The sequence below is a fragment of the Corythoichthys intestinalis genome, chromosome 3 (assembly GCF_030265065.1).
Source record: "Corythoichthys intestinalis isolate RoL2023-P3 chromosome 3, ASM3026506v1, whole genome shotgun sequence".
Lineage (NCBI taxonomy): Eukaryota > Metazoa > Chordata > Actinopteri > Syngnathiformes > Syngnathidae > Corythoichthys > Corythoichthys intestinalis.
Window position 1 is genome coordinate 53,270,687 of NC_080397.1, and position 26,175 is coordinate 53,296,861.

General features: G+C 40.7%; 1 protein-coding gene across 1 annotated transcript in view; it reads right to left on the bottom strand.

Moving 5' to 3' along the window:
* Positions 1 to 255: 255 nt before the first annotated feature.
* homer1b (homer scaffold protein 1b) overlaps positions 256 to 26,175 on the bottom strand; it is a 98,497-nt gene continuing 72,577 nt past the window's right edge. The window contains exons 6-9 of the mRNA XM_057831299.1: positions 10,200 to 10,356; positions 4,408 to 4,518; positions 4,255 to 4,335; positions 256 to 4,169 (exon numbers count right to left, since the gene is read on the bottom strand). Coding sequence (XP_057687282.1) covers positions 3,978 to 4,169; positions 4,255 to 4,335; positions 4,408 to 4,518; positions 10,200 to 10,356 — 541 coding nt within the window. The 3' untranslated portion in view covers positions 256 to 3,977. The remainder of the gene's footprint in view (positions 4,170 to 4,254; positions 4,336 to 4,407; positions 4,519 to 10,199; positions 10,357 to 26,175) is intronic.

A 26,175-nucleotide genomic window follows, 5' to 3' on the forward strand; every position in this document is an offset into this window, starting at 1 on the left:
ATCAATTGCGGGGCCTATTTTCAAAAACTTAAAATTCAAATATTTTCAAAACCAAAACTGCTAGCGACCTAAAACCAAAAAAGGCACCTCCCTTAGGTATATACAGTTGTGGTCAAAAGTTTACATACACTTGTGAAGAACAATGTCAAGGCTCTCTTGAGTTACCAGTTATTTCTAAAACTCTGATTTTTCTCTGATAGAGTGATTGGAACAGATACTTCTTTGTCATAAAAACATTCATGAAGTTTGGTTCTTTTATGACTTTATTATGGGTGAACAGAAAAAAGTGATCAAATCTGCTGGGTCAAAAATATACATACAGTAGCGCTAATATTTGGTAACATGTCCCTTGGCCATTTTCACTTCAATTAGGAGCTTTTGGTAGCTTTCCACAAGCCTCTGGCAAGCTTCTGGTTGAATCTTTGACCACTCCTCTTGACAGAATTGGTGCAGTTCAGTTAAATTTGATGGCTTTCTGACGTGGACTTGTTTCTTCAGCATTGTCCACAAGTTCTCAATGGGACTTTGGGAAGACCATTTGAAAACCTTAATTCCAGCCTGATTTAGCCATTCCATTACAACTTTTGATGTGTGTTTGGGGTCATTGTCCTGTTGGAACACCCAACTGCGTCCAAGACCCAATCTTCGGGCTGATGACGTTAGGTTATCTTGAAGAATTTGAAGGTAATCATCCTTCTTCATTATCCCATTTACTCTCGGTAAAGCACCAGTTCCATTGGCAGCAAAACAGCCCCACAGCACAATACTAACACCACCGTGCTTGACGGTAGGCATGGTGTACTTGTGGTTAAAGGCCTCACCTTTTCTCCTCCAAACATATTGCTGGGCATTGTGGCCAAACAGCTCGATTTTTACCACAGAACTTTCCTCCAGAAGGTCTTATCTTTGTCCATGTGATCAGCAGCAAACTTCATTCGAGCCTTAAGGTGCCGCTTTTGGAGCAAGGGCTTCCTTCTTGCACGGCAGCCTCTCAGTCCATGGAGATGCAAAACACGCTTGACTGTGGACACTGACACCTGTGTTCCAGCAGCTTCTAATTCTTGGCAGATCTGCTTTTTGGTGATTCTTGGTTGAATCTTCACCCTCCTGACCAATTTTCTCTCAGCAGCAGGTGATAGCTTGCGTTTTCTTCCTGATCGTGGCAGTGACAAAACAGTGCCATGCACTTTATACTTACAAACAATTGTTTGCACTGTTGCTCTTGGGACCTGCAGCTGCTTTGAAATGGCTCCAAGTGACTTTCCTGACTTGTTCAAGTCAATGATTGTTCATGTCAATAATCACTCACAAGAAATTGCTAATTCGTGTTACTGTATGTATATTTTAGACCCAGCAGATTTGATCACTTTTTCTGTTAACCCATAATGAAGACATAAAAGAACCAAACTTCATGAATGTTTTTTGTGACAAAGAAGTATCTGTTCCAATCACTGTATCGGAGAAAAATCAGAGTTGTAGAAATAACTGGAAACTCAAGAGAGCCATGACAATATGTTCTTCACAGGTGTATGTAAACTTTTGACCACAACTGTATACAGTGGGGCAAATAAGTATTTAGTCAACCACTAATTGCACAAGTTCTCCAACTTGAAAATATTAGAGGCCTGTAATGGCGTACCGCACGCAGGCTATTTTTAGACCGTGACGTCGCATCGTAAAGTGGAAGTAAAGCCGAAGTGGGACATTATAGACCCGCCCTTGCATTGACACAACACAATTAGTGCTACTTTTCTCCAGTAATCTTTCAAAAACGAACATGCCGATCACGCATTGCTTTTTTGGAACTTGTAGAAACGATTCTAGACATTACGACACATGAAGGATGTTTTCTTCATACGTTTCCGGAAACCAAAAACTCGGGAGGAAAAAATGTGAAGACCGAATCAACTTGCGCGGACTTTAACACCAGCTCGGTTTCATATGCAGTAAACATTATGTTGGGTTGGCATGGTCTTTCAGAGGACAAAGAGGTAAGCCATTTTTATATTTTTAACTTTTTTTTTTTTGCGTGACGTTGTGCCGTACTGCTTCTGTCTGACAATGAATGACCTGAAAAGAATTACAATGGTATCTGACTGCCACTGTTACCGTTTCTGTATATATATATATATATATATATAAACAACTTTAGTAAGGGGGAAGTGTAAATAAATTATAGGATTAAGATGTGTTATCAATGAAAAAAGTCACTGAGTAGCATTTGCGATCGCTACACAAAGCTAACTAAATTACCCCCAAGAACGGTAAGAGACGTAGGACAACCAGAGGATATATATAAGAAAGACAGGGCTGATGGTAACGGATAGCTTTGTTGAAACAGGAGAATGTCATTGTCAGTCGCGTCGATAAAAAAAACTAAAGCTATGCTTAGGTCGGCTCGTTTTTTTCGTCTTTTTCAGCCTTCGACACTAAAGCCATCTCTTTAACTGAACATTTTTATGTTCTTCCACATCTTTGCCAGTCAATTTGGCCCCAGGCACATCATTTTCAGAGAGAATTGGTAGGTTTAGCTCTGTAAACATCTCCTTCGTACACGATTTCCATTCATTTCCTATTAGGGACAAACGGAGCAAAAAAAAGCAATCGGATCGGGAAATATCTGGATCGGCAGATACTCAAACTAAAACGATCGGGAGAAAAAAAACATGATCGGAACAACCCTACAAATAACGCACGTTAAGAACCAAAACTTTAAGCCCCATCCTCTCAATTAGGTCAATCCCTACCGTCCTCAGAGCAACCATCACTTCAGGGCGCCAAATTTAAATAAGCAAGTTGCTCTGCCCCACACTATATAATAATGACATTAAATCATCGACCAAATCACTCTCGAGACACTCTTGCCTGCTTGTATGCACTACAACTTTCGTCTTGTTTCCATCTAAATCCGGCGTTAAAACGCAGAGTGTTTTTTAGTTTATCGCAGTGAAAGCTTCCGCGACGCTCTGCCTGGCCCGGCCCCCTACAGAAAGCCATGGCGCAATGTCTGTCCGAGCTTTCTCGTCAACTGATAGTGAAGTCTATGTGTAATCATTGAGGGGTAGCTATCTTGATTTATGAGTAAATTTGAGGTACAAGTGAGCTTGGGTATGCCGAACTCCAAAAATTCTGCCCAATAATCCAACTTCTCACTTACAATTAGACTGTAAAAGGTGAAGGCCCCACTGATTTTTTCCATATAAAAAGTCACTGCTGTCACAGGGGATGTAAGTTCTGTAAGTGGCGGATCAGCTTATTGTAACGCAGTTTGGTGACAGCTTTGTGCGTCCAGAAACATCTTCGATCCTCTGTATTTTTTCTGAAAAGTCGTCCTTTTAATTCTCGGGTAGTGTGACACTTTGTTTGCTTCCCTGTACAGTGGAGTCACTTTGAACCAATGTGGTGAGAGGACACTGTTTGAGGAGATTTGGCAGCTTTGGCGACATTTTTTCAAGAGTCTTAACAGCAATTATTTCCACATGACTTTCCACGTTTGTCAGGGGCGAGTGGGTGATGCGCTGCTGCAAGCTGTGATGTGGTGTAGTTTTAGCAGTCAAACAACAGATGGCACTGAGGCACAGTTGTTAAGTGGGAGGGCAGGGGTGTGCAGGTGGGCATGTGAGAGTAGTTTGTAATTAGCTTAGGGGCTAAACGATCTCTTCCAGCACGGAGTCAGGGAGAATCTGTGTATCGTTTGTTCTTTTTTTCAATTAAAAATCGTCCAATGAAGTACCGGATTATGTTGTTCTTTGTTTTAAGATTGCAAAAAGAAAGCCGTCATCTTATTTGTAGTTCAATTTTAGGCCTGAATGATTCGCAGATTCAATGAGAGGGCAAAGATGAGGCTCATGTTGCCATTACGAGGGGAGCAATCAGATTTCTGCTGGCTCCCAACTTCAATATGCCCGCGGTGCGTGTGGAAGGTCGGATGAATGGTCGTATGGCTCTGTAACGAAGACGTGTGGCAGCTCCTTCTCTTAGCTGGCTTCTTCTATGAGTCGGGCCAATGTGTCTCTGAGCTCGGTCAGCTCGAAGATCTTGCCGTCCAGCAGCTCCAGTAGCGTTCGAAGACTCTTCCTAAAGTTCTCCTGCTCCTCTTGATTTTCCTCCATTCGCTGCTCGGCCCCCGCCAGCTGCTGCTCCAGCACCCGACTGCGGAGCTCCGTCTCCTGTTGAGTGAGAGGCAGAAGGCATGGTTGTCGCTGCCACATTTGGGACATAGAGTATCAATAATTCAGAGGGACGAAGGCTTACCTCCAGTTTCTGGGCCAGGGTGTCTTTCTGCTCCATCAGGTCATTCATGTTTTCCAATTCTTCTTTCAGCTTTTCCATTTCCTGGAAAATGACAGAATAGCTTTTAAATGGTGTCAAACAAGAGTGTTAAGTGCTGTTTGGACACAAAATCACCTCTTCTTTTTCCCTCAGGGTTGCCTCCAGCTCTTCTATAGTTTGGTTGAGTTCTGTCTTCTGGGACTTGATGGCCGGGCTTTGGTTGCTCTGGCATTCGAGTTCCGTCACCTACAAGGACACACTCCACAAGTCAGATAATGTATTTTTCGGACTATAAGTCGCAGCTTTTTTCATAGATTGGCTGGGGGTGCGACTTATACTCAGGAGCGACTTATGCGTGAAATTATTAACACATTATGATATCATTTCACATGTTATTTTGGTGTTTTGGAGTGACACTGATGGTTTGGTAAACTTGTTAGCATGTTCTTTATGCTATAGTTATCTGAATAACTTAATAGCTATGGCCACATTCGTGTTCTGCCTTTGGCAATATGTGTTCAATTATATTATTCTTGTATTGTATCGTATTCTTGCATTATTATTATTCTACTTTTTTATATTGAAATGCATACTTTTAGTTTGTGGCACTTTCACGACCAAGTGGGGGCGCACTCACACTTGTTTACGCTGAGAAGAGCGCTCACACGCCAGAAGAAGACTGACAGCTACGCAGCGTCTGAGCGAGTGGGCGAGAGAGAGAGGAACACGGCTGCGAACCTACACGTTCATTGTTTATGCTTGTAAAATTGTTGTGTGGTTGTTTGAACGATGTGCTAACGCTAGCGAATGCATGCTAACCATTTGTGTCATTGCTGTAATAGCAGCTAAATATGATTTATTTACGTTGATGCGAACCTGTTTAGTATCGAGGACGAAATTGATTAGTATTATTTCTATTTTTAATTTCACTCTTCAAATGATGGTGTCATAACGATGGCTAAGATAAAGTCAGCAAATTATACGGACGTCCAGCAGCGTCATTTGGGAGTTTAGCTCGCTGTATAGCCAGGACCGAGACGTAGCGTCCTGTTGAGGACAGTATATTCGCCATTATCATACTGTATTATAAATTATATATATATATATTATATACTCTATTGTATTTTCAAATTAAATTGCCTTTCAGGATGACAGATCTGTTCTATGGGTGGGATTTTCTCAAGTAAATTTCACCCCAAAATGCGACTTATACTCCGGTGCGACTTATGTACGTTTTTTTCCTCTTCGTTGGGGATTTTATGGCTGGTGCGACTTATACTCAGGTGCGACTTATAGTCCGAAAAATACGGTACTTGAAAAATCAATGAAATTGCTCACTAGAGCAGTACTTATCAAATAGTCAGAGGTGGGTAGAGTACATAGGCGGAGTTTGACTTTTGGGGCAGGGGGGGGCACAACATGTTGATGAACCCAAAACGCAGTTTCAGCAATAAAATTACTTTCCAAGAATGATTGATGGGCTAAAATACAGTTGTGGTCAAAAGTTTACATACACTTGTGAAGAACATAATGTCATGGCTCTCTTGAGTTTCCAGTTATTTCTACAACTCTGATTTTTCTCTGATACAGTGATTGGAACAGATACTTCTTTGTCACAAAAAATATTCATTAAGTTTGGTTCTTTTATGACTTTATTATGGGTGAACAGAAAAAAGTGATCAAATCTGCTGGGTCAAAAATATACATACAGCAGCGCTTATATTTGGTAACATGTCCCTTGGCCATATTCACTTCAATAGGCGCTTTTGGTAGCCATCCACAAGCTTCTGGCAAGCTTCTGGTTGAATCTTTGACCACTGCTCTTGACAGAATTGGTGCAGTTCAGTTAAATTTGATGGCTTTCTGACATGGACTTGTTTCTTCAGCATTGTCCACAAGTTCTCGATGGGGTTTAAGTCAGGACTTTGGGAAGGCCATTCGAAAACCTTAATTCTAGCCTGATTTAGCCATTCCATTACCACTTTTGATGTGTGTTTGGGGTCATTGTCCTGTTGGAACACCCAACTGCGCCCAAGACCCAATCTTCGGGCTGATGACGTTAGGTTATCTTGAAGAATTTGAAGGTAATCCTCCTTCTTCATTATCCCATTTACTCTCTGTAAAGCACCAGTTCCATTGGCAGCAAAACAGCCCCACAGCATAATACTACCACCACCGTGCTTGACGGTAGGCATGGTGTACTTGGGGTTAAAGGCCTCACCTTTTCTCCTCCAAACATATTGCTGGGCATTGTGGCCAAACAGCTCGATTTTTGTTTCGTATGACCACAGAACTTTCCTCCAGAAGGTCTTATCTTTGTCCATGTGATCAGCAGCAAACTTCAGTCGAGCCTTAAGGTGCCGCTTTTGGAGCAAGGACTTCTTTCTTGAACGGCAGCCTCTCAGTCCATGGAGATGCAAAACACGCTTGACTGTGGACACTGACACCTGTGTTCCAGCAGCTTCTAATTCTTGGCAGATCTGCTTTTTGGTGATTCTTGGTTGAATCTTCACCCTCCTGACCAATTTTCTCTCAGCAGCAGGTGATAGCTTGCGTTTTCTTCCTGATCGTGGCAGTGACAAAACAGTGCCTTGCACTTTATACTTACAAACAATTGTTTGCACTGTTGCTCTTGGGACCTGCAGCTGCTTTGAAATGGCTCCAAGTGACTTTCCTGACTTGTTCAAGTCAATGATTCGCTTTTTCAGATCCATGTATGTATATTTTTGACCCAGCAGATTTAATCATTTTTTCTGTTAACCCATAATAGTCATAAAAGAACCAAACTTCATGAATGTTTTTTGTGACAAAGAAGTATCTGTTCCAAACACTCTATCGGAGAAAAATCAGAGTTGTAGAAATAACTGGAAACTCAAGAGAGCCATGACATTATGTTCTTCACAAGTGTATGTAAACTTTTGACCACAACTGTATTACATTATGCTTTTGTGATGTATGATGGCTTCTGTGACATAGATTGTAACAACTTATATTGTTTTTCACCTTGTTCCCATAGTTAGGGGACGCGCTTGAGAATCTCACAAGATAACTTGTTTTGCACCAAAGTGTTTTACTACACGCCTGGGTCCCATAGTTACACGCCTGGGTCCCATAGAGATAACTTGTTTTGCACCCATAATATTTACATCTCTTGCAGCACAGCTCATTTGTCCCATGTGAAAAGTCCTTTTTCAAGGGGGCTGAACCAAAAGGAGCTTTAATGTTTGTCATTGGACGGGGCCGCGCCGCTCGGAGGTAGAAGTTGGCCTCTCCGCCTCCGAGGGGTGCGTCCTTACAAAAGCGGACGTTTCTGGGCGACCCGTGAAGTCCGCTGGTGGATTAAGCGTACGCATCGCCCAGCTTTGTCCTTTTGCTGCTTTACTGGAGTGTTGCTGACTTCCCACTCACTTGTCACGGTAAGCGATTTTCATTGCTTATTTAACTAAATTAATTAATTGCTTATTGCATTTTGTTTTGCTGTAACGGTAACGCAGGGATTCTGGGGTTGACAAACTCAAATATAGCGACATCGTTGACATTTGTTATACTTGTTTTTGATGCTTGTTGCTTGCTCTTGTGGGATTGTAATCAATAAATCTCATTTATTCTGCATTTTCTAATCAATAAACATTGTCTATTGAGCAAAAGTGTGCCTGTTACTGATTAACCGCGAACCTGGAAATTTCGGAAAACAATGATTATCATAATAAATTGAAAATATTGTTTTTGTTTCCCATCAATTTTGAGGGGAATCCTAAATCAGGCTGCTTAGGACAGCTATACTTTTCGCCAAGATCGGCATCCATTGAATATGGTACGCCCGCCAGTGTTAGCAAGTGTTCTGTCAAATTTTGCACCCCATCAGAAATTGCGACTTTGTGTTAAAAAAGGCCACGAAAACAGCGGTTACAAAGTAAACCCTACAAACTTTCTTTGATAAAGCGAATGTGACACGAAAAAGCATGTTTATTTCATGATACACGCGGTATTTTATGCTCCTGAATGATATGGACCGCTTGGATGTGTGTGGAAGCGATCGCTATATTTATTTAGTTTTTTGAATCCCGCGCCATGAACATGAGTGACTTCCGCCTTCGGCTGATTTTGCGGATTAATACGTTTGTTTTTCTCATCACGCCAGCCAAACGACTGCAGAAAAATCTTGCGCTATGAGAGAGAGGCATGTGCGCCTTTTTGGAGTTTCAAAAGGTTCCCATTCACAGTGGATATTGGCCAAAACAAGCCTGACTAGTGTGGAACCATTGGACTTACGAGGAAGTGAGTAAACATCTTGTTTTGTATTATGTCAAATACGAATACAGCGGTTACAATGTAAACACTACAAACTTGCTTTAAATAAAGGACTACTTACGTTTGATCATTGATAGGCATGTAAAAAGCTCTCCTCGTGCACATTAGCTGCACGTTAGCTGCACAACAACTGCAGCCGCCCTCCTCCGGGGAACGAGCTGTTAATTGCTCTCCGCCGGGCGGTTTGCCGGTCCGCGAAGACAATCGACAACCCAGTCGTCATGTCAAATAATCCGGGCTAGTTATGTGTGATTTTCTGCTTCGAAGACCTTGAAACATCACTCGGTTTGGGTTAGCATGTCAGCTAGCTGTCACGCCTCTTGGTTTGTTTACATTCTCCAAAGCCGGGGAAGGAAAATGACTTATGTCCTATTTAGGTGTCATAAAATATCATTCCGGAGGTGCAAAAGTAAAGGTGAAGTCGTCAGTTTTGACCATTAAGGAGTAATTTTGCCATGTCGTCCTGAATAAGTGCATTTTTATGATTTCATATTCCATTTAGCACAAGACTGTTATTTGTCATGACCATGCCATTTATTTAGCAATTGGGGAAAATACTTGGATAAAAAGAATATCCTGTAAAAATATTGAAGTAAAGAGACGGAAACAATGCCATTTTGCAGCTCTCTTTGTCGCGTTTTCCTCGTTGTGAATACTTCCCCCTCGACGGGCTGACTGGTCCTTCTCAAGCCATTTATTTAGCTATTGTGGAAAAATATTTGGATAAAAAGAATATCCTGTTAAAAAACGACTTTAAAAAATTATTCACCGTATATTTTAAACGTTTAAACAAATTACGTCACAATAAAAAAAAAAAAAGGTGTCTGTAAATATGTCACGAATATCTAACTCATAAGTATCACTTAATTGTATTTTTTTTTTGTTATTGTCGCATTTTCATCAATATTTTAGATGATAAATAATTGATCCAAACAAATAAAAAATGGGGGGGGGGAAAAAGTTTAAAAGGGCAAATATATGAAAAAGAAAATTTTGGCCACTCTCTGATGTCTGCGATTTCTGCATCACGACCCTTGTTATATAATTTCACCCATAAAATCCCCCCAAAATCCGGCTGGTGCCATTCACATCTGATACATGGAGTTTTTGGATCGAAAAAGGTAAGTGCGCGATAATATCTTGTTAAAATCATGGTGTCTTTAATTCTGCTCTCGCGTGCTCTCACCTCCAGTTAGGGTTTTGCTGTTTAAAAAAAAAAATTTTTTAAATGCCCTCCTCTTCAGAATTTTTCTTTTCCCAGAAAATTGAGATTTTAAGCTTTCCAAAGATGTCCCACACATGCATATAGGACAGTTTTGAAATTTGGCCGAATTGGGAGTCTCAGAGCAGAACTTCAAGTCACCTGAGTGTTTTCCTCTATATATATTTTAGTTAAAAACCCGATCCTTTTCACCTGATTCCGATCCTACAAAAAAAATGGCGCGATCGGCCCGATTTTTGGCTCGGGACACCCCTAGCCTAAACGCTTCTTTACATTCTCCTCCAAGCCTCTGATGTTGAGCGCTTCATTTTGCACCAAATGTATTTGGCATATCAATAAGAATGAGTCACCTCCCTGCGCGTGGAATTAAACATTCCTGTGCCCCCCCGCTTACTCGTTTGTGTAGTCTCTCGGCCTCTTCCTGGTAGGCAGCCAGTTGTTGTTTCCACTGTTTGACGTTGGCAGTGGACTCCAACAGCGCTGCTGTTAGCTTGGCATTGTTCCCCTTTAGCGCCTCCAACTCAGCTTCCCAGTGTTTTGTCATCGCTGGGCTGCGGGACACAATCAAGCACGGTGATCACACAGTGACTTCAACACACTCGACACTCAGATTACAATTTTACATCACATACATAAATATTGCAGGGGGTGTAATCTATCGGCCTAGCATCAATCCATTTATCTATCCATCAATTTTCCTTTGTTCTATGTCCATCTGTCGTTTGTTAATCCAGCTGCTCCTCATCCACATCATACATCGTTTCATATACCTGTCGACCAATCGAGACACAATTAACTAGCAATGCGGCCATCACTATTTTTGAGAACCGGCCAAAACGCTGGTTTCAATGGTTTGGTCGAATCCGCATACAGTGGGGCAAATAAGTATTTAGTCAACCACTAATTGTGCAAGTTCTCCCACTTGAAAATATTAGAGAGGCCTGTAATTGTCAACATGGTTAAAACTCAACCATGAGAGATAGAATGTGGAAAAAAAAAACAACCAAACATCAATCACATTGTTTGATTTCTAAAGAATATATTTGCAAATCATGGTGGAAAATAAGTATTTGGTCAATACCAAAAGTTCATCTCAATACTTTGTTATGTACCCTTTGTTGGCAATAACGGAGGCCAAACGTTTTCTGTAACTCTTCACACGCTTTTCACACACTGTTGCTGGTATTTTGGCCCATTCCTCCATGCGGATCTCCTCTAGAGCAATGATGTTTTGGGGCTAACGTTGGGCAACACGGACTGTCAACTCCCTCCACAAATTTTCTATGGGGTTGAGACCTTGAGGCTGGCTAGGCCACTCCAGGACCTTGAAATGCTTCTTACGAAGCCACTCCTTTGTTGCCCTGGCTGTGAGTTTGGGATCATTGTCATGCTGAAAGACCCAGCCACGTCCCATCTTCAATGCCATTGGAAGGATGGAAGGAGATTTTCACTCAAAATCTCTCGATACATGGCCTCATTCATTCTTTCCTTTACACAGATCAGTCGTCCTGGTCCCTTTGCAGAAAAACAGCTCCAAAGCATGATGTTTCCACCCCCATGCTTCACAGTGGGTATGGTGCAATTCAGTATTCTGTTTCCTCCAAACAAGAGAACCTGTGTTTCTACCCAAAAATTATATTTTGGTTTCATCTGACCATACCACATTCTTTCAGTCCTCTTCTGGATCATCCAAATGCTCTCTAGCGAGCCGCAGACGGGCCTGGACGTGTACTTTCATCAGCAAGGGGACACATCTGGTAGTGCAGGATTTGAGTCCCTGGTGGTGGATTGTGTTACTGATAGTAGCCTTTGTTACTGTGGTCCCAGCTCTCTGTAGGTCATTCACTAGGTCCCCCCGTGTGGTTCTGGGATTTTTGCTCCCCGTTTTTGCTATCATTTTGACGCCACGGGGTGAGGAAGGAGTTGAAAGTCCATGTTGCCCAACGACAGCCCCAAAACATCACTGCTCTAGAGGAGATCTGCATGGAGGAATGGGCCAAAATACCAGCAACAGTGTGTGAAAAGCTTATGAAGAGTTACAGAAAACGTCCGGCCTCCGTTATTGCCAACAAAGGGTACATAACAAAGTATTGAGATGAACTATTGGTATTGACCAAATACTTATTTTCCACCATGATTTGCAAATAAATTCTTTAAAAATCAAACAATGTGATTTTCTATTTTTTTCCCCCACATTCTGTCTCTCATGGTTGAGGTTTACCCATGTTGACAATTACAGGCCTCTCTAATATTTTCAAGTGGGAGAACTTGCACAATTAGTGGTTGACTAAATATTTATTTGCCCCACTGTACGTGAACTTTGGTTTGTAGTAGGGATATATAGTAATCCCTCATTTTTCGCAGTTAATGGGGACTACAGCACGCCGCAATAAGTGAAAAACAGCAAAGTAGCCCCTCCCCCTAAAAAAGAAACAAACTTTTTTTGCGTGTGTGTTCAATGCAGTATTGTTAATAACGGTGTCAAACTATAACAGCGTTATTTTTTTCAGTAGTGGTGAGTTATCTAATTAATTATCTGGGTCTTTTGAAAAGACCCAGATAGTGTTATTCTGTTTTTTTTTTTTTTTTTTAAATGGGATTTCTTCGGTGTGCCGCACAGCCCGAACCGTTTGACCGATCGGCATCGTTCAAATATCGAAACGACCAAATTTTCCCACGATGCGGGGAATTTTTAGCATGACCCCAAAAAATTTTCTGTTCACCCGTCAACGCTGATTTTTCACCGATTTTTTGAAAAACAGAAAACAAAAAAAAAACAAAAAAAAACACGTTTTCAAAATGTATCTACTCCTACAATTTTTGACCAAATCACATAATTTGGACATCAAAAATTCTGGGACGGTGAAGGGCATAAAAGTTGTATACAGCATTCTGAATTTTTAAAAAAAAATTTTGCCAAAACTTTCCCATTCATTTTTATTGGGATGCAATGTTCAGATTTCCCATTCACTTCCAATGAAATTGACATTGCATTGATGCCATTGACGGCCATGTATGTCGCATCGATTGATGCCAATGTACTTGAATTCCATTGATGCATATGTAAGTCGATGCCATTGACTACAATGGAAGTCCAAATTTCCCATTCATTTCTAATGTCATTCACATTGCAATGACGCACAAGTACACAATTGCAAATGAGGGCTATGCACGTCCTTGCCATTGACGGCCATGTATGTCGATTCTATTCACACCAATGTACTTGGACTCCATTGACGCATATGTAAGTCGATGCCGTTGACGGCCATGGACGTCCAAATTTCCCATTCATTTTCAATGGCATTTACTTTATTTAATGCCATTGACAGCCATGTTTGTTGATTCTATTGCTGCCAATGTACTTGGATTCCATTGACGCAAATGTAAGTCGATGCCATTGACGGCCATGGAAGTCCAAATTTCCCATTTATTTTCAATGGCAAAAAAAAACTAATGTCCCCAAATCAAATGGAAATGAGCAGATATCAATAGGACATGTCCCCCAAATGTCCCCAAATGACCTGATATGATGAGGACACGCCCCCCAAATGTCCTCAAATGACCTGATATGACCAGGACCCCCCCCAAAATGTCCCCAAATGACCAGGACACGCCCCCCATGTGTCCACAAATGACCTGATATGACCAGGACACGCCCCCCAAATGTCCCCAAATGACCTTATATGACCTGGACATGTCCCCGAAATGTCCCCAAATCAACAGGAAGTGACCTGTTATGACCAGGACGTGTCCCCCAAATGTCCCCAAAACAACAGTGATTTGGGGACATTTGTCCCCGAAATGTCTCCAAACAAACCTGGGCGGGCCTAAGATCTGTATCGCCACACAGCAAAGACCCAGAATAATTTCTCCAGAAATTACAGTTTCTAGTTACTTTTCCTATCTTTGCAATGCCAGTACTGAGGAATTTGAAGGGATGCGTCAGCGGCGTTACAATTTGGTTGAATGAACCGCGAGTTGTCTGATTTTGTCAAAGCTGCCTGGGAGGAAGAAGGAAGAAAAGGCATGGTGACGCCATTGCAAATGCGATGCTGGGTGACTCGGAGCGTTAGTATAGCATTCGCTTTCTCATTAGCATTTAGCATGACAAGCGTCATTTTAAACTTTCGGGCAACTCGTTTTTGCATACAGTTCGTGGCGTCCATGTGGGTACAATTAATTGAAAATAATGTACTGTTTTCCTCTTTAGTATGCATTATCATCATCAAGTTGGCATTGTTACTTGTAGACGCTACAGTATAATAATAATATATATATGTATATTATCCATAACTATACAAAAAAATTGACTGCATAAACATATTCAACCACAAACACTGAGCACAAAACAGTAAACAGTGAATTTTGTTAACCGTTCCACTACATGGACATCCGTTCTTCAATTTATCAACCCACAGACCCACTTACTCACCAATCATTTTACTTATCCATTCATCAATCATCCATCCATACAGCCCCAGATCCATCATTCATCCATTTACAATGCAACCATCCATCCATTTCGCCTTCCATTTCTTCATCATCCATCAATCCATTCATCTATTAAGCAACCGTTATCCATCACCATGCATTGATCCTTTCTGTCCATCCTGACAAAGACTGCAGTAGATGCCAAGCCCTCAAACCATCTCCCCGCATAGTAAGTAGTATTTGACAAATAGACTGTAATCTGAGATTATAGGACCAGACAGTCGGAAACCTAATCTGATCCAGCTCCATGAGAAAAATGAGAAGAGCGACCGGGGAAGAGAGCAAATGGAATCTTGAGGACAGGATCAGCAAATTTAGCAAGTAAAAAGGGGTAAATATAGGTCTGAACACAATGAAAATAATTCACTTAATAATGGTAGGGTCACTTTTATTGTTACAACATATGGGAAGACAATCTAAATTACCTAAACATTCTACTAAGACCCTAAAGGGACATCGGCAGAAATAAAATTTGAACCATCTAACCAAACTATTTGATTTGGATTAATCGAGTAATTCGATTAGAAAAAAAGCTTCGAATCAAATTTTGCTGCTTCGAGTATCCGTTTAATTAGAGTGGTGTTGTAATGGTTTGCTTTGAAAGTGTTTGCATCTGGTTTTATTGATTTAAGTGGATAAACTGCCCTCAAGTGGCAACAGTGAATATGACATAAATTATTTAACATGGCTGAATCTTGCTGCTCCCTGTTAAGACCAACATAAGGTAAGTTTTTGTTTGAACTAATGTGTGCGTGTTTTTTTTTTTTTTTTTTAAATAGCATTGTAAAACAACGTTCGCATTTTGTAGCATTTAGGATGCAGAGTATCACGATATTAGTGCTGCAACGATTAATCGATTAACTCGAGTAATTCGATGAGAAAAAAGCTTCGAATCAAATTTTGCTGCTTCGAGTATTTAATTAGAGTGGTGTTGTCATGGTTTGTTTTGAAAGTGTTTGCATTTAGTTTTATTGATTTGGGTGGATGCACTGCCCTCATTTAACATGGTTGAATCCAGCTGCTCCTTGTTAAGATTAACATAAGGTACGTTTTTGTTTGAGCTGATGCATTTTTTTATGCATTCGTAATTTAGTTTATAGGTATATTTAGATGATTTTTGTGGGAATATGTGTTTGAACGATTTGTGAAGAGCATTGTAAAAAAAAAAAACGTTAGCATTTTATAGCATTCAAGCTTGCGGAGTTTTGCTATACAAGTTAGCTAATTGTTCGTTTGTTGTACTTGGATCGTCTTTTTTTTTTTTAATAGGCTAGGCTCAGGTATTTGTTATTTATTTTTAATTTAAATGTGCAATTCTGCATGGTTTGAAGAAAAACTCGGAAATTTTATGTTGTATTCACATTTAATACACTTTTAAAAGTGCAATCTTAGCAAGGCTTTGTTTTACATCTTCGAAAATTTATTCTGCAACACATTAAATGTTCCTAATCCGATTACCTGATTATTCGAACTAACTAGTTGATAGATTAATCGACTACTAAAATAATGGATTGCTGCAGCCTGAGTTTAAATTTATTTGATTTCTATCGATGTACCTTTCGAGCAGAGGTGCCCAAATCCGGTCCTCGAGAGCCCCTATCCATCTTATTTTCCATGTGTCCCTCCTCCAACACACCTGAATCAAATAATCAGGATCGTTATCAGGCTCCTGCAGAGATTGCTGATTGTCTGATCATTTGATTCAGGTGTGCCTAACTTTCGTATTGTGTTGGGATCAGAATTGACCCGTTTTCAAATTTTCTTATGCAAAAATTTACTACTTTTGATAAACCCAAACTTGAAAACAGGTCAATCTTGACCCGGAAACAATATACTGCAAAGGTTTAGTATCTTCAGGCCAAGTTAATTGACCGATCAAATTTGATTCACTAGCATAAATATGGGCTGACTTCCAGTGTTGTTAATAACAGTGTTAGAGTATAACAGCGTTACTAATGGCATTATTTTTGTCAGTAGTGAGTAATCTAATTAATTACTTTTCCCACCTTTGTAACACTGTTACCGTTACTCAGGGTGTAAACGTGTGCGTTACTACAGTTTCGTTGAATAACGCGATCGAGAGACATGGAGAGAGCAGAGCGGGAGGGGGAGGAGGGAAGTGGGTTGTGACCCCATCGCAAACGAGATGCTGGGTGGCTCGGAGCGTTAGCATAGCATTCGCTTTCTCGCTAGCATTAGCATGTTGTTCGTGGCATTCAGGTGGGTGCAATTAATTGAAAATAATGGATTGTTTTCCTGTTGAGTATGCATTATCATCACCATGTGGGGGTTGTCCTGTAGATGCTACATAATCATTTGTTTTTGTTTTCTATTACCAAAAATAGTCTTTTGCACTAAACTTTTCTTGAATGGCGTATCAAGAAACCTTTGTGTGATTAAAAAAAAAAATCAAAACAACTAGAGTTAAGATAGAAGAGGGAAGAGATTCAAAGTCTTACCTTAAAAAATGTATCTCTATATACAGTGTATCACTTAAGTGAGTACACCCCTCGCATTTTCTGTAGATATTTAAGTATATCTTTTCAACAACACTGACAAAATGACACTTTGACACAATGAGAAGTAGTCTGTGTGCGGCTTACATAATAGAGTTAATTTATTTTCCCCTCAAAATAACACAAAATATAGCCATTAATATCTAAAACCCTGGCAACAAAAGTGAGTGAAAAAAACGTACATCCCTAAATGTCCAAATTGAGTACTGCTTGTCATTTTCCCTCCAAAATGTCATGTGACTCGTTACAGGAGTGCTGTCAGCTAGGCTTGCCACCCGTCTCTTGAAATACGGAATCATTCCGTAATTGGGAATTAAAAGTTGCGTTCCGTTTTGAACCAATACGGAACGCAGTTTATTCCGTATTTCACAATTGTCCCATGGGGCGACCCCGCGCGACCCGAGGCTCCGGCGGTGCGCCCAGCCCATTAACGTCTGTCACAAACAAACACCTCCTGCGTTCATGAGTGACCACTGAGCCAACAATAATGAACAAAAAGGGCAGGAGATATTACAGATAGCAAGATCGTTATCTGCCTGCCCGCTGCCGTCTGCCCTGCACTGCGCTCGCCTTCCGGGTTCGTTGCCTAGTTACCTCGCTCGCTCTGTTCAGCACACCGCCCCGCGCGTTTTCAAATCAAAAATATCTTCTTCAGCAGCAGAAGCTCGGGACACCCCACTTTATCCTCAAAAGGGGAAACGTCTCCAAAAAAATACAGTGGAGTGGGAAGAGGGGAACCCGTGGCTCGATAGAGTCACTGATGATGATGATTATAAAGCAAACTGCAAGGCAGGCAGGAAAGTTTTGGCAGCGTCTCACGGAAGTGTAAAACAGCATGCTGCAGGGGACCTCCACAAATGGAATATGATCCCAGAAGAGCCTTCGTCACAATTATTTTTACCTGAAACACCCCCTGAGCTTGATTCGGTATGTTATTATGCTCTTGTATATGGATAACAAATAGGCTATATTTATATTTACCTTCATACATCTTGCATTGATAGGAGCACAGCTAGGCTATTTCAGTTGCTGATTATTTTCAGGAATGTTGATTTTTTTTTTTTTTTTTTTGAAACGTGCATTTATTATCAATCAATATGGAATGAATTTATGTACCCATAAAGAACATCATATTTTGTTACGCTAACTAATGCTACTCATTTGGAATCATTCCTAATAGATTAACAGCAAATAACACTGACTAAATAGTCCTACTGCGGATATATATTATCTATTGATTGATTGATAGTGAATTTGACATCATCCCACTCCTACCCTCTAAATTACTGCAGCTGAGGTGACACAGGTATACCACACAGTAAAACGTAGCCAGCCAGAGCTACAATAGTGCTGACTGTGGACACAGGCTCAATCAGAAGATTTTGATGTGATTCCAAAATGGTGAAGAAAATGACTTTGGGGAGAACAAAGCAAGAGGCACTGTTGAAACAAGTCCTGGGTCCAAAGGCAGTGGGTGATGTGCCCAAGATTTTAACGTCACCCATCCCATTCTCCATACAGACCGATGCCTCGAATAAATTGAGCAGGAAGATGCTTCCCCTTGCTGTCCAGTTCTTCAGTCCAGAGTCTGGGTTCACCAACAAAATGCTGGACTTCATAGATAATGCAGACGAGTCAGCTGCTGGAATTGTAGCTCTCCTGGAACATTCCCTTAAGAAATTTGGCTTGTCAATGGATCACGTGACCGGATTCAGTGCCGACAACACAAATGTCAATTACGATATTCACAACTTCGTTTTCACTAACCTGCAGAAAAAAACAACAATCTGCTGCAAGGAAACTGCCATGCCCACATAGTGCACAAGACAGTTTTCTCATCTAAAAATAGACACATTTCTATGCATTTTAGGAGTTTTGGGGATGCCCCTTTTTTTCGCCCGTAAGGCTTTGGGCGCCAGGGGGGCATCCCTTATTTCTATTTCTGAAAGGTGGCAACCCTACTGTCAGCACAAGACAAGTGTTAAAGGATGGAGTCATGGAAAACAAGCTAGATAGAGGCGCTCGAGGACAGGACTTTAGCGGCTCCGTAGAACTCTTTTTATAATGCGAATAAGGTTGCTTAAAAGTTGCTAGGGACAATTTGAGCATCCTGAAAAGTTGTTAGTGGAGTGTCCCTACTGTCCTTGTGCAAACCTTTGACCTTAAATGACGCGGTATATTATGTCTGAAAACAACTAGAGTAGGGCTGCAGCTATCGAATATTTTAGTAATCGAGTAATCGACTGAAAATTCTATCGATTAATCGAGTAAACGGATAGAACTTTTTTTTCAGGTAAAGAGCAATTATAAATATACATGAGAAAAAAAGACATTTAATCCAATATTGGACCATTTTCAGTCAATCAATGTCTTTATTTTCGATGTACATTGTTGAAAACAGCCAACAATTTCATCTAAGATGTGACTAGAAAAAAAAATCACTTCTTTCACTCCAAAAACTTCTAGATCTTCTTAAAAAAAAACATATTTCTTACCTAAAAATGTAATTACGCTTGATAACACACATCACTTGAAAGCTACGTGTTTTTCCCACGTGTTTCAATTTAATTTCAATTTGTGTCAAGCAGTTTTTGAGTTTTAGTTAAGTTTTAAGTTGGTCTAAACTGTAAGTACTGGTAGGATTTTGAGTTTTTGCAGTGTTCAAAATAAATGTATGATACCTGCTGTATTGGAGCACATTTATTCAGTAATGACTACTGAGCTAAAACTGACAGTTAGCTTTATTATGTTTTAATTTGACACCCTCATCACTCTACAGCGCTGTGTTTTTACAGATTAAATAAAGCCTGTACGTAAGACACGTTAGCGACGCATCGACACTGGTCATAATCAATAGAAACCTAGCCCTCCGAAGGGCTAACGTTAAGTTAGCGAGTGACAGTAACGTTATATTTATTAGCGATGAGAAGTCTACTGCTTAAAGATGGCGGCTGTTTACTAACGCTGCCCAGACGCGGCCGAGCCTAGCGTTTCGCATCTAGTCTTAAATGCATGCGATATCTATGAGACGCATCGGACACTACCTGCTACCAAACTAGCATCATGCGGGCGTAGTTTTTAGCAACGTCGGCGTAGTTTGTAGCGGTAATTGTTATTATTATTATTTTTTTAATTGCTTCTTCCTCTACGCACGTGATGTCAGCGCGTTGTCCCGCATTAAAAGTACTCCGAGCAAAACGTAATGCTGAGAGGTGGCAAAATTGAACGATTCCTCGAGGTGAATAAAATTACTCAGATCAGTTTTTAAACTCGAGTTACTCGAGTTGCTCGAGTATTCGTTTCAGATCTAAACTAGAGACGGAATGCATGAGAGCAGGGGTCGCGTTAACCGAATATTTTCCGTCGTTGACCGGTTTTTTAAAACGGTGACGGAAAAAACTGAAGGCCATCCATCATTTTGACAGGTTGCAATTCACATCCCAGACCACAGGGTGGCGAGTGAGCATATTAATTAGCTATTGTCTCTCTTGATGCATGACGTCGTTGGCCTTACTCGGAAAAATGTCAGTGTTTGCCTGGCACGGCCAGACTGTTCTCCCTGTATTTTTCAAACACTGAGAGAAAAGTCTGGGACACAGCCTCTCAAGTAGGTACAAAATCAATCGACAAATCAGATTTGTTTTATTGCGTGACGTGTTCTTCACGAGCAACGTCACTCTTGCGCACCGAAAGTCATCTCTACAGCAACACGGATGGCGAACGGGAGAGCCGAGAATATGTTCCAATCCGCGGTAAATTCAGTTTTAAATGAGCTAAAACACATTGACACGAGACATTGACAACAGTCTGTCTCGCGCTAGCCATGTTGAATAAACTCCGTTCTCCTCGTATGTTTACTTCCGCGCGCAAGTCCCTCGTCCTGCCCTCGTCGCTTTGCTAACGGCACGTCTGCCCGTCGCTGATTGGTGCACTCCGCTGTCTGTTTGCCTCTTGTAAAGCTTGTTCGGACAGAATATTAGTTAAAAATGAATGAAAACTAAATACTATTGAATATGTCATTATTATCATTTTAAAAATGTAAGTGACGGGTAAAAATAGATTATGACCGGATTTTTATGACACTGTCAGTCAAAATGACAGACAACGAAAAAGTCTAGCGCAACCTCTGCATGAGAGTGAAATGATTTAAGGGCCACAAAGTTAAAAGTTCAGAACTGAGGTAATTCACCTTCTATCTGATGTTGTAACTACATTCAGTATGGATGTTTATATAATGCTCACTGCATGTCTCTCTTATATAGATATTGTCAGATACAAACATCGACAGTCTTTGAACAGGCCGGGTCAGTATATGACCAACGGTGTTACTTACGTTGAATTCTTTTCAACCCTCTCATCATCACAAACACACACATATGCAGAACTCCGCTATTTCCAAAAACACCCACTCTGTGAGCTGTAAAGGAGAAAAATCCCTGATCTAATTCACTCAACACTCCTCCGGCACCTTCGCTTCTTACACAACAGCCGCCCCCTCTTGGAGTGCAAGCGTGTCTGTGACGCATAGGAGGGAGACGACACTCCATCCTACACATATGAACTGACAGACACACACACGAATACGCACACACACATGCTGTCACCAAGGCACGTCAATGTATAAACCCCACACAGGCGCTCGGAGAGCAGGAGAGCAGCCGAGACGTCAAGAAGTGAGGATAGAGACAGAGAAAGCAAGAACAATTCGAGAAAAATGGCGGTTACGGGCATTAAATGAGTGAATGGAGGCTGAATTATGGCTCAGGACGACGTTGACGGTAAGTTTAACTTTTGTCTTTGAATTGTTGCATTTGTTAGGCATTGTTATTATGTTAATGACGCTTACCTACTGTTTATTTGTATTATTTTGAGTAAGTCTATAACAATCATCTTAAAGTAAGTAAACTATACATAAAAGTTCTAAAAGTTGACCTTTATTGGCGTGTCAAAGTTTCTGTGAGCCATTTACTTGTGCTTACTTGAATGCATCATCTGATTCTTGTTGTCAATTTGATCAGTTTTGATGTTTTTCCTCTAACACTGCTCGTATGCCCATAAATCCATTAAAACTGTTTTGTGTTTTACTCCTTCCACTACATGCGTGTGATTCCGGAGGTTTTCCTGCATCGCACGTGCCCTGACGAGGCAGCGTCGTCAGGTTAGTTCTTCCCCCCTTCACTGAGCACCTTCAAGAAGCAGTTGCCATGGCAGCAGCGGAGGAAGGCGCTCACGGCACCGTGACGTTTGGCATACGCAACGCCCCCGTTCACCCGAGACTGCTGCCGAAAAAAATGGAAAGAAACTCCTCGCGCCCCTCCAACGCATCAAGTGCAATAAAAGCTGTCTGTCATCCTCCGCTTGCTGCCTCTGCCCTTCGCACCCACACATAGTGTGGCCTTCGTTTGCAAAAAACAAAAATAAAAAACACATCTGATTCCACACACTAGCTGCCAGTTTACCAAGTTAAAAAAAGTCCACTGCTCTATTGTACATACAGTGGGGCAAATAAGTTTTTAGTCAAACACCAATTGTGTAAGTTCTCCCACTTGAAAAGATTAGAAAAGCCGGGAATTGTCAACATGGGTAAATCTCAACCATGAGAGACAGAATGTGGAAAAAAAACTGAAAATCACATTGTTTGATTTTTAAAGAATTTATTTGAAAATCATGGTGGAAAATAAGTATTTGGCCAATACCAAAAGTTCATCTCAATACTTTGTTATGTACCCTTTGTTGGCAATAACGGAGGCCAAATGTTTTCTGTAACTCTTCACTCTTCGCTTGGTGTAAAGAAATCAACTGTGGGAGCAATTATTAGAAAATGGAGGACATACAAGACCACTGATAATCTCCCTCGATATGGGGCTCCATGCAAGATCTCACTGCGTGTGATGGGGGAAAATATTATGTGACCCGAAGTGAATTAGCACATTATGCCTTAACATTAGCATATTATGCCTTTGTGATGTATGATTGCCTCTGTGACCTTGATTGTAACAACTTCTCCTTGTTTACTCCGCCACTTCGACACTTGTTATTGTTCTTCACACCATCCTGGCGTCTGGGTTCCACAGTTGGGAGGGAATCTAACGAAATAGCCTGTTTTGCACTCACGTCATACTGGCGCCCCTGTAACACAACAAACCTCAACTGGGAGGGAATCTCATACCATAGCGGGGAGGGAATATGGGCAAAATGGTTCATCTTCTGAGCTTAGAGGCTGGCCACCTTCGTGCTCACGAGATAAAGCCAGGAGCATTCTCCACCCCGTCAGAGTCCGCCAACAGATGACGTACGAATCGCTTGGCTTTATTCCTCTTCTGACTCTGATCAAGGCATTGGCTCTCCGCCCTTTTGTCACGGTAAGAGTTCTTTTTATTCTTAGAGGAATATTTGTGCTTGGACAGGAGCGCGGGGATATTAGAAGTGACAATCTAGATCTAGCGTTATTGTTACCACTTATGCTTGTTTTGATATTTGTATTGCTTGCTTTTATGTGGGATTGTAATCAAGAAACATTATTAATTCTGCAATTGTCATAAATAAACATTGTCTATTTTGCAAAAGTGTGCCTGTTACTGACTCACCGCGAACCCGGAAATTTCTTGTAACAGCGTGGCTTAAAAAATGATAACAAGAACGGTGAGCAAAAATCCCAGAACCACACGGGGGCACCTGGTGAATGACCTACAGAGAGCTGGGACCACAGTAACAAACGCTACTATCAGTAACACAATGCACCGCCAGGGACTCAAATCTTGTACTGCCAGACGTGTCCCCCTGCTGAAGCTAGTACATGTCCAGGCCCGTCTGCGGTTCGCTAGAGAGCATTTGGATGATCCAGAAGAAGACTGGGAGAATGTGTTATGGTCAGATGAAACCAAAATACAACTTTTTGGTAGAAACACAGGTTCTCGTGTTTGGAGGAGAAAGAATACTGAATTGCAACCGAAGAACACCATACCCACTGTGAAGCATGGGGGTGGAAATATCATGCTTTCGGACTATTTTTTTGCAAAAGGACCAGGACGACTGATCTGTGTAAAGGAAAGAATGAATGGGGCCATGTATTGAGAGATTTGGAGTGAAAATCTCCTTCCATCAGCAAGGGCATTGACGATGAGACGTGGCTGGGTCTTTCAGCATGACAATGATCCCAAAAACACAGCCAGGGCAACAAAGGAGTGGCTTCATAAGAAGCATTTCAAGGTCTTGGAGTGGCCTAGCCAGTCTCCAGATCTCAACCCCATAGAAAATCTGTGGAGGGAGTTGAAAGTCCGTGTTGCCCAACGACAGCCCCAAAACATCACTGCTCTAGAGGAGATCTGCATGGATGAATGGGCCAAAATACCAGCAACAGTGTGTGAGAAGCGTGTGAAGAGTTACAGAAAACGTTTGGCCTCCGTTATTGCCAGCAAAGGGTACATAACAAAGTATTGAGATGAACTTCTGGTATTGACCAAATACTTATTTTCCACCATGATTTGCAAATAAATTCTTTAAAAATCATTTTTTTCCCACATTCTGTCTCTCATGGTTGAGGTTTACTCATGTTGACAATTACAGGCCTCTGTAATATTTTAAAGTGGGAGAACTTGCACAATTAGTGGTTGACTAAATACTTATTTGCCCCACTGTAGTTTCTTTTTCAGCTATCACTTCAACGACTCAGACTGTTCATTCTTTTAAAAGATACTTGTTTAAGCAATTGTTTATAAAGTGCTCTAGAAATTGAGTAGATTCTAATATGTATATAATGTCAGACAGAGGAATGAAGTTGGCTATGCAGAACAGTTAATGTTTTGAATAATGCTCTTAAATATCGACACATTTGTTTAGTTTAGCTGTATTTAAAAAAAAATACTTGAAACAGTGGTCTTTCAAAATAGATTTTTTATGTTGACTCTATATTTTTGTTATTTACTGTAGATGCAATTTTCTTTTTGACTTGGTGACACCAGCTGCTCTAGGTCAATTTGACTATGTGTGCAAGGGTGTAGGCATATTAAGCATATGCTTTAACACACAGTAGTCTCCTTTTCAGAAATGAGCTGTTTAGCACCATGCACGTTGTTGGCGATTTTCCTGGTGTGTGATGTGAATTATATCTAAATAAACTGAAATTGAAAGTTTTTGTGTCAAATATTTGTTGCGGCTCACCAGTGTTGTTAATCTTACTTCAAAAAAGTAATTAGTTACGGTTACACATTACCTCTCCCAAAAAGGAATTGAGTTACTAACTCAGTTACCGTAATTTCCCGAATACAACGCGCTCTTTTTTCCCCCCAAAATCAACTTGTAAAATCGTGGTGCGCATTATAGACAGGTACATGGATTGAGACAGAAATATATATATACATATATATATTAGAGATGTCCCGATCAATCGGCATCCCGGTCGATCGGGTCCAATCACGTCACTTTCAAAGTATCGGAATCGGCAAAAAAATATCGGCCATGCCTTTTTTATTATATTTATATATATATATTTTTTTTTTTAATTAAATCGTTTTCTAATTGTATTTAACGTTACAGACATAATATGTTACACTCATCCAGAGTCTTTAGTTTAGGCTTAAGGTAGGGTTATCAAATTTATCCTGATAACAGCGGCAATTAATTTTCTTAAAAAATGTATCACGTTAAAATATTTAACGCAATTAATGCATGCGCTGCACGATCCACTCACACATTGTCGCACTCAATCTGTAATGGCGCCGTTTTCCCTATATAGAGAGATAAAAGGCAGTATAAGTACAGTGAATTTTGGTAGCCTTTGGAGCCTTTTTTTAATTGGCTAAAGCCTTACAATCCCTCTCCCTACGATTAGAAATATCATGGAAAGCAATGTGGGGAAGCAAGGTAGCAATTGATCTTTTTCTTAACACCTTATGTTATTTCCCAACACAGAGAGGATACATCAATTGGTAGCACTACGCACAATCATGGTTCCACTTTCCATCCTGCATTTGGGCATGGCTACAGTATCATTTCCTGAAAGCTCAACAAATACATTAGATGACAATACTTAGTCACAATATACAAAGTCACAAGTCTTTCTATCCGTGGATCCCTCTCACAGAAAGAATGTTAATAATGTAAATGCCATCTTGAGGATTTATTGTCATAATAAACAAATACAGTAGTTATGTACTGTATGTTGAATGTATATATTCGTCCGAGTTTTATTCATTTTTTTTCTTAATGCAATGCCAAAATGCACTGTATATGATCGGGAAAAATGATTGGGATTGATTGGAATTGAATCGGGAGCAAAAAAAAAAGCAATCGGATCGGGAAATATCGGGGTCAGCAGATACTCAAACTAAAAAAAACATGATCGGAACAACTCTAATATACACA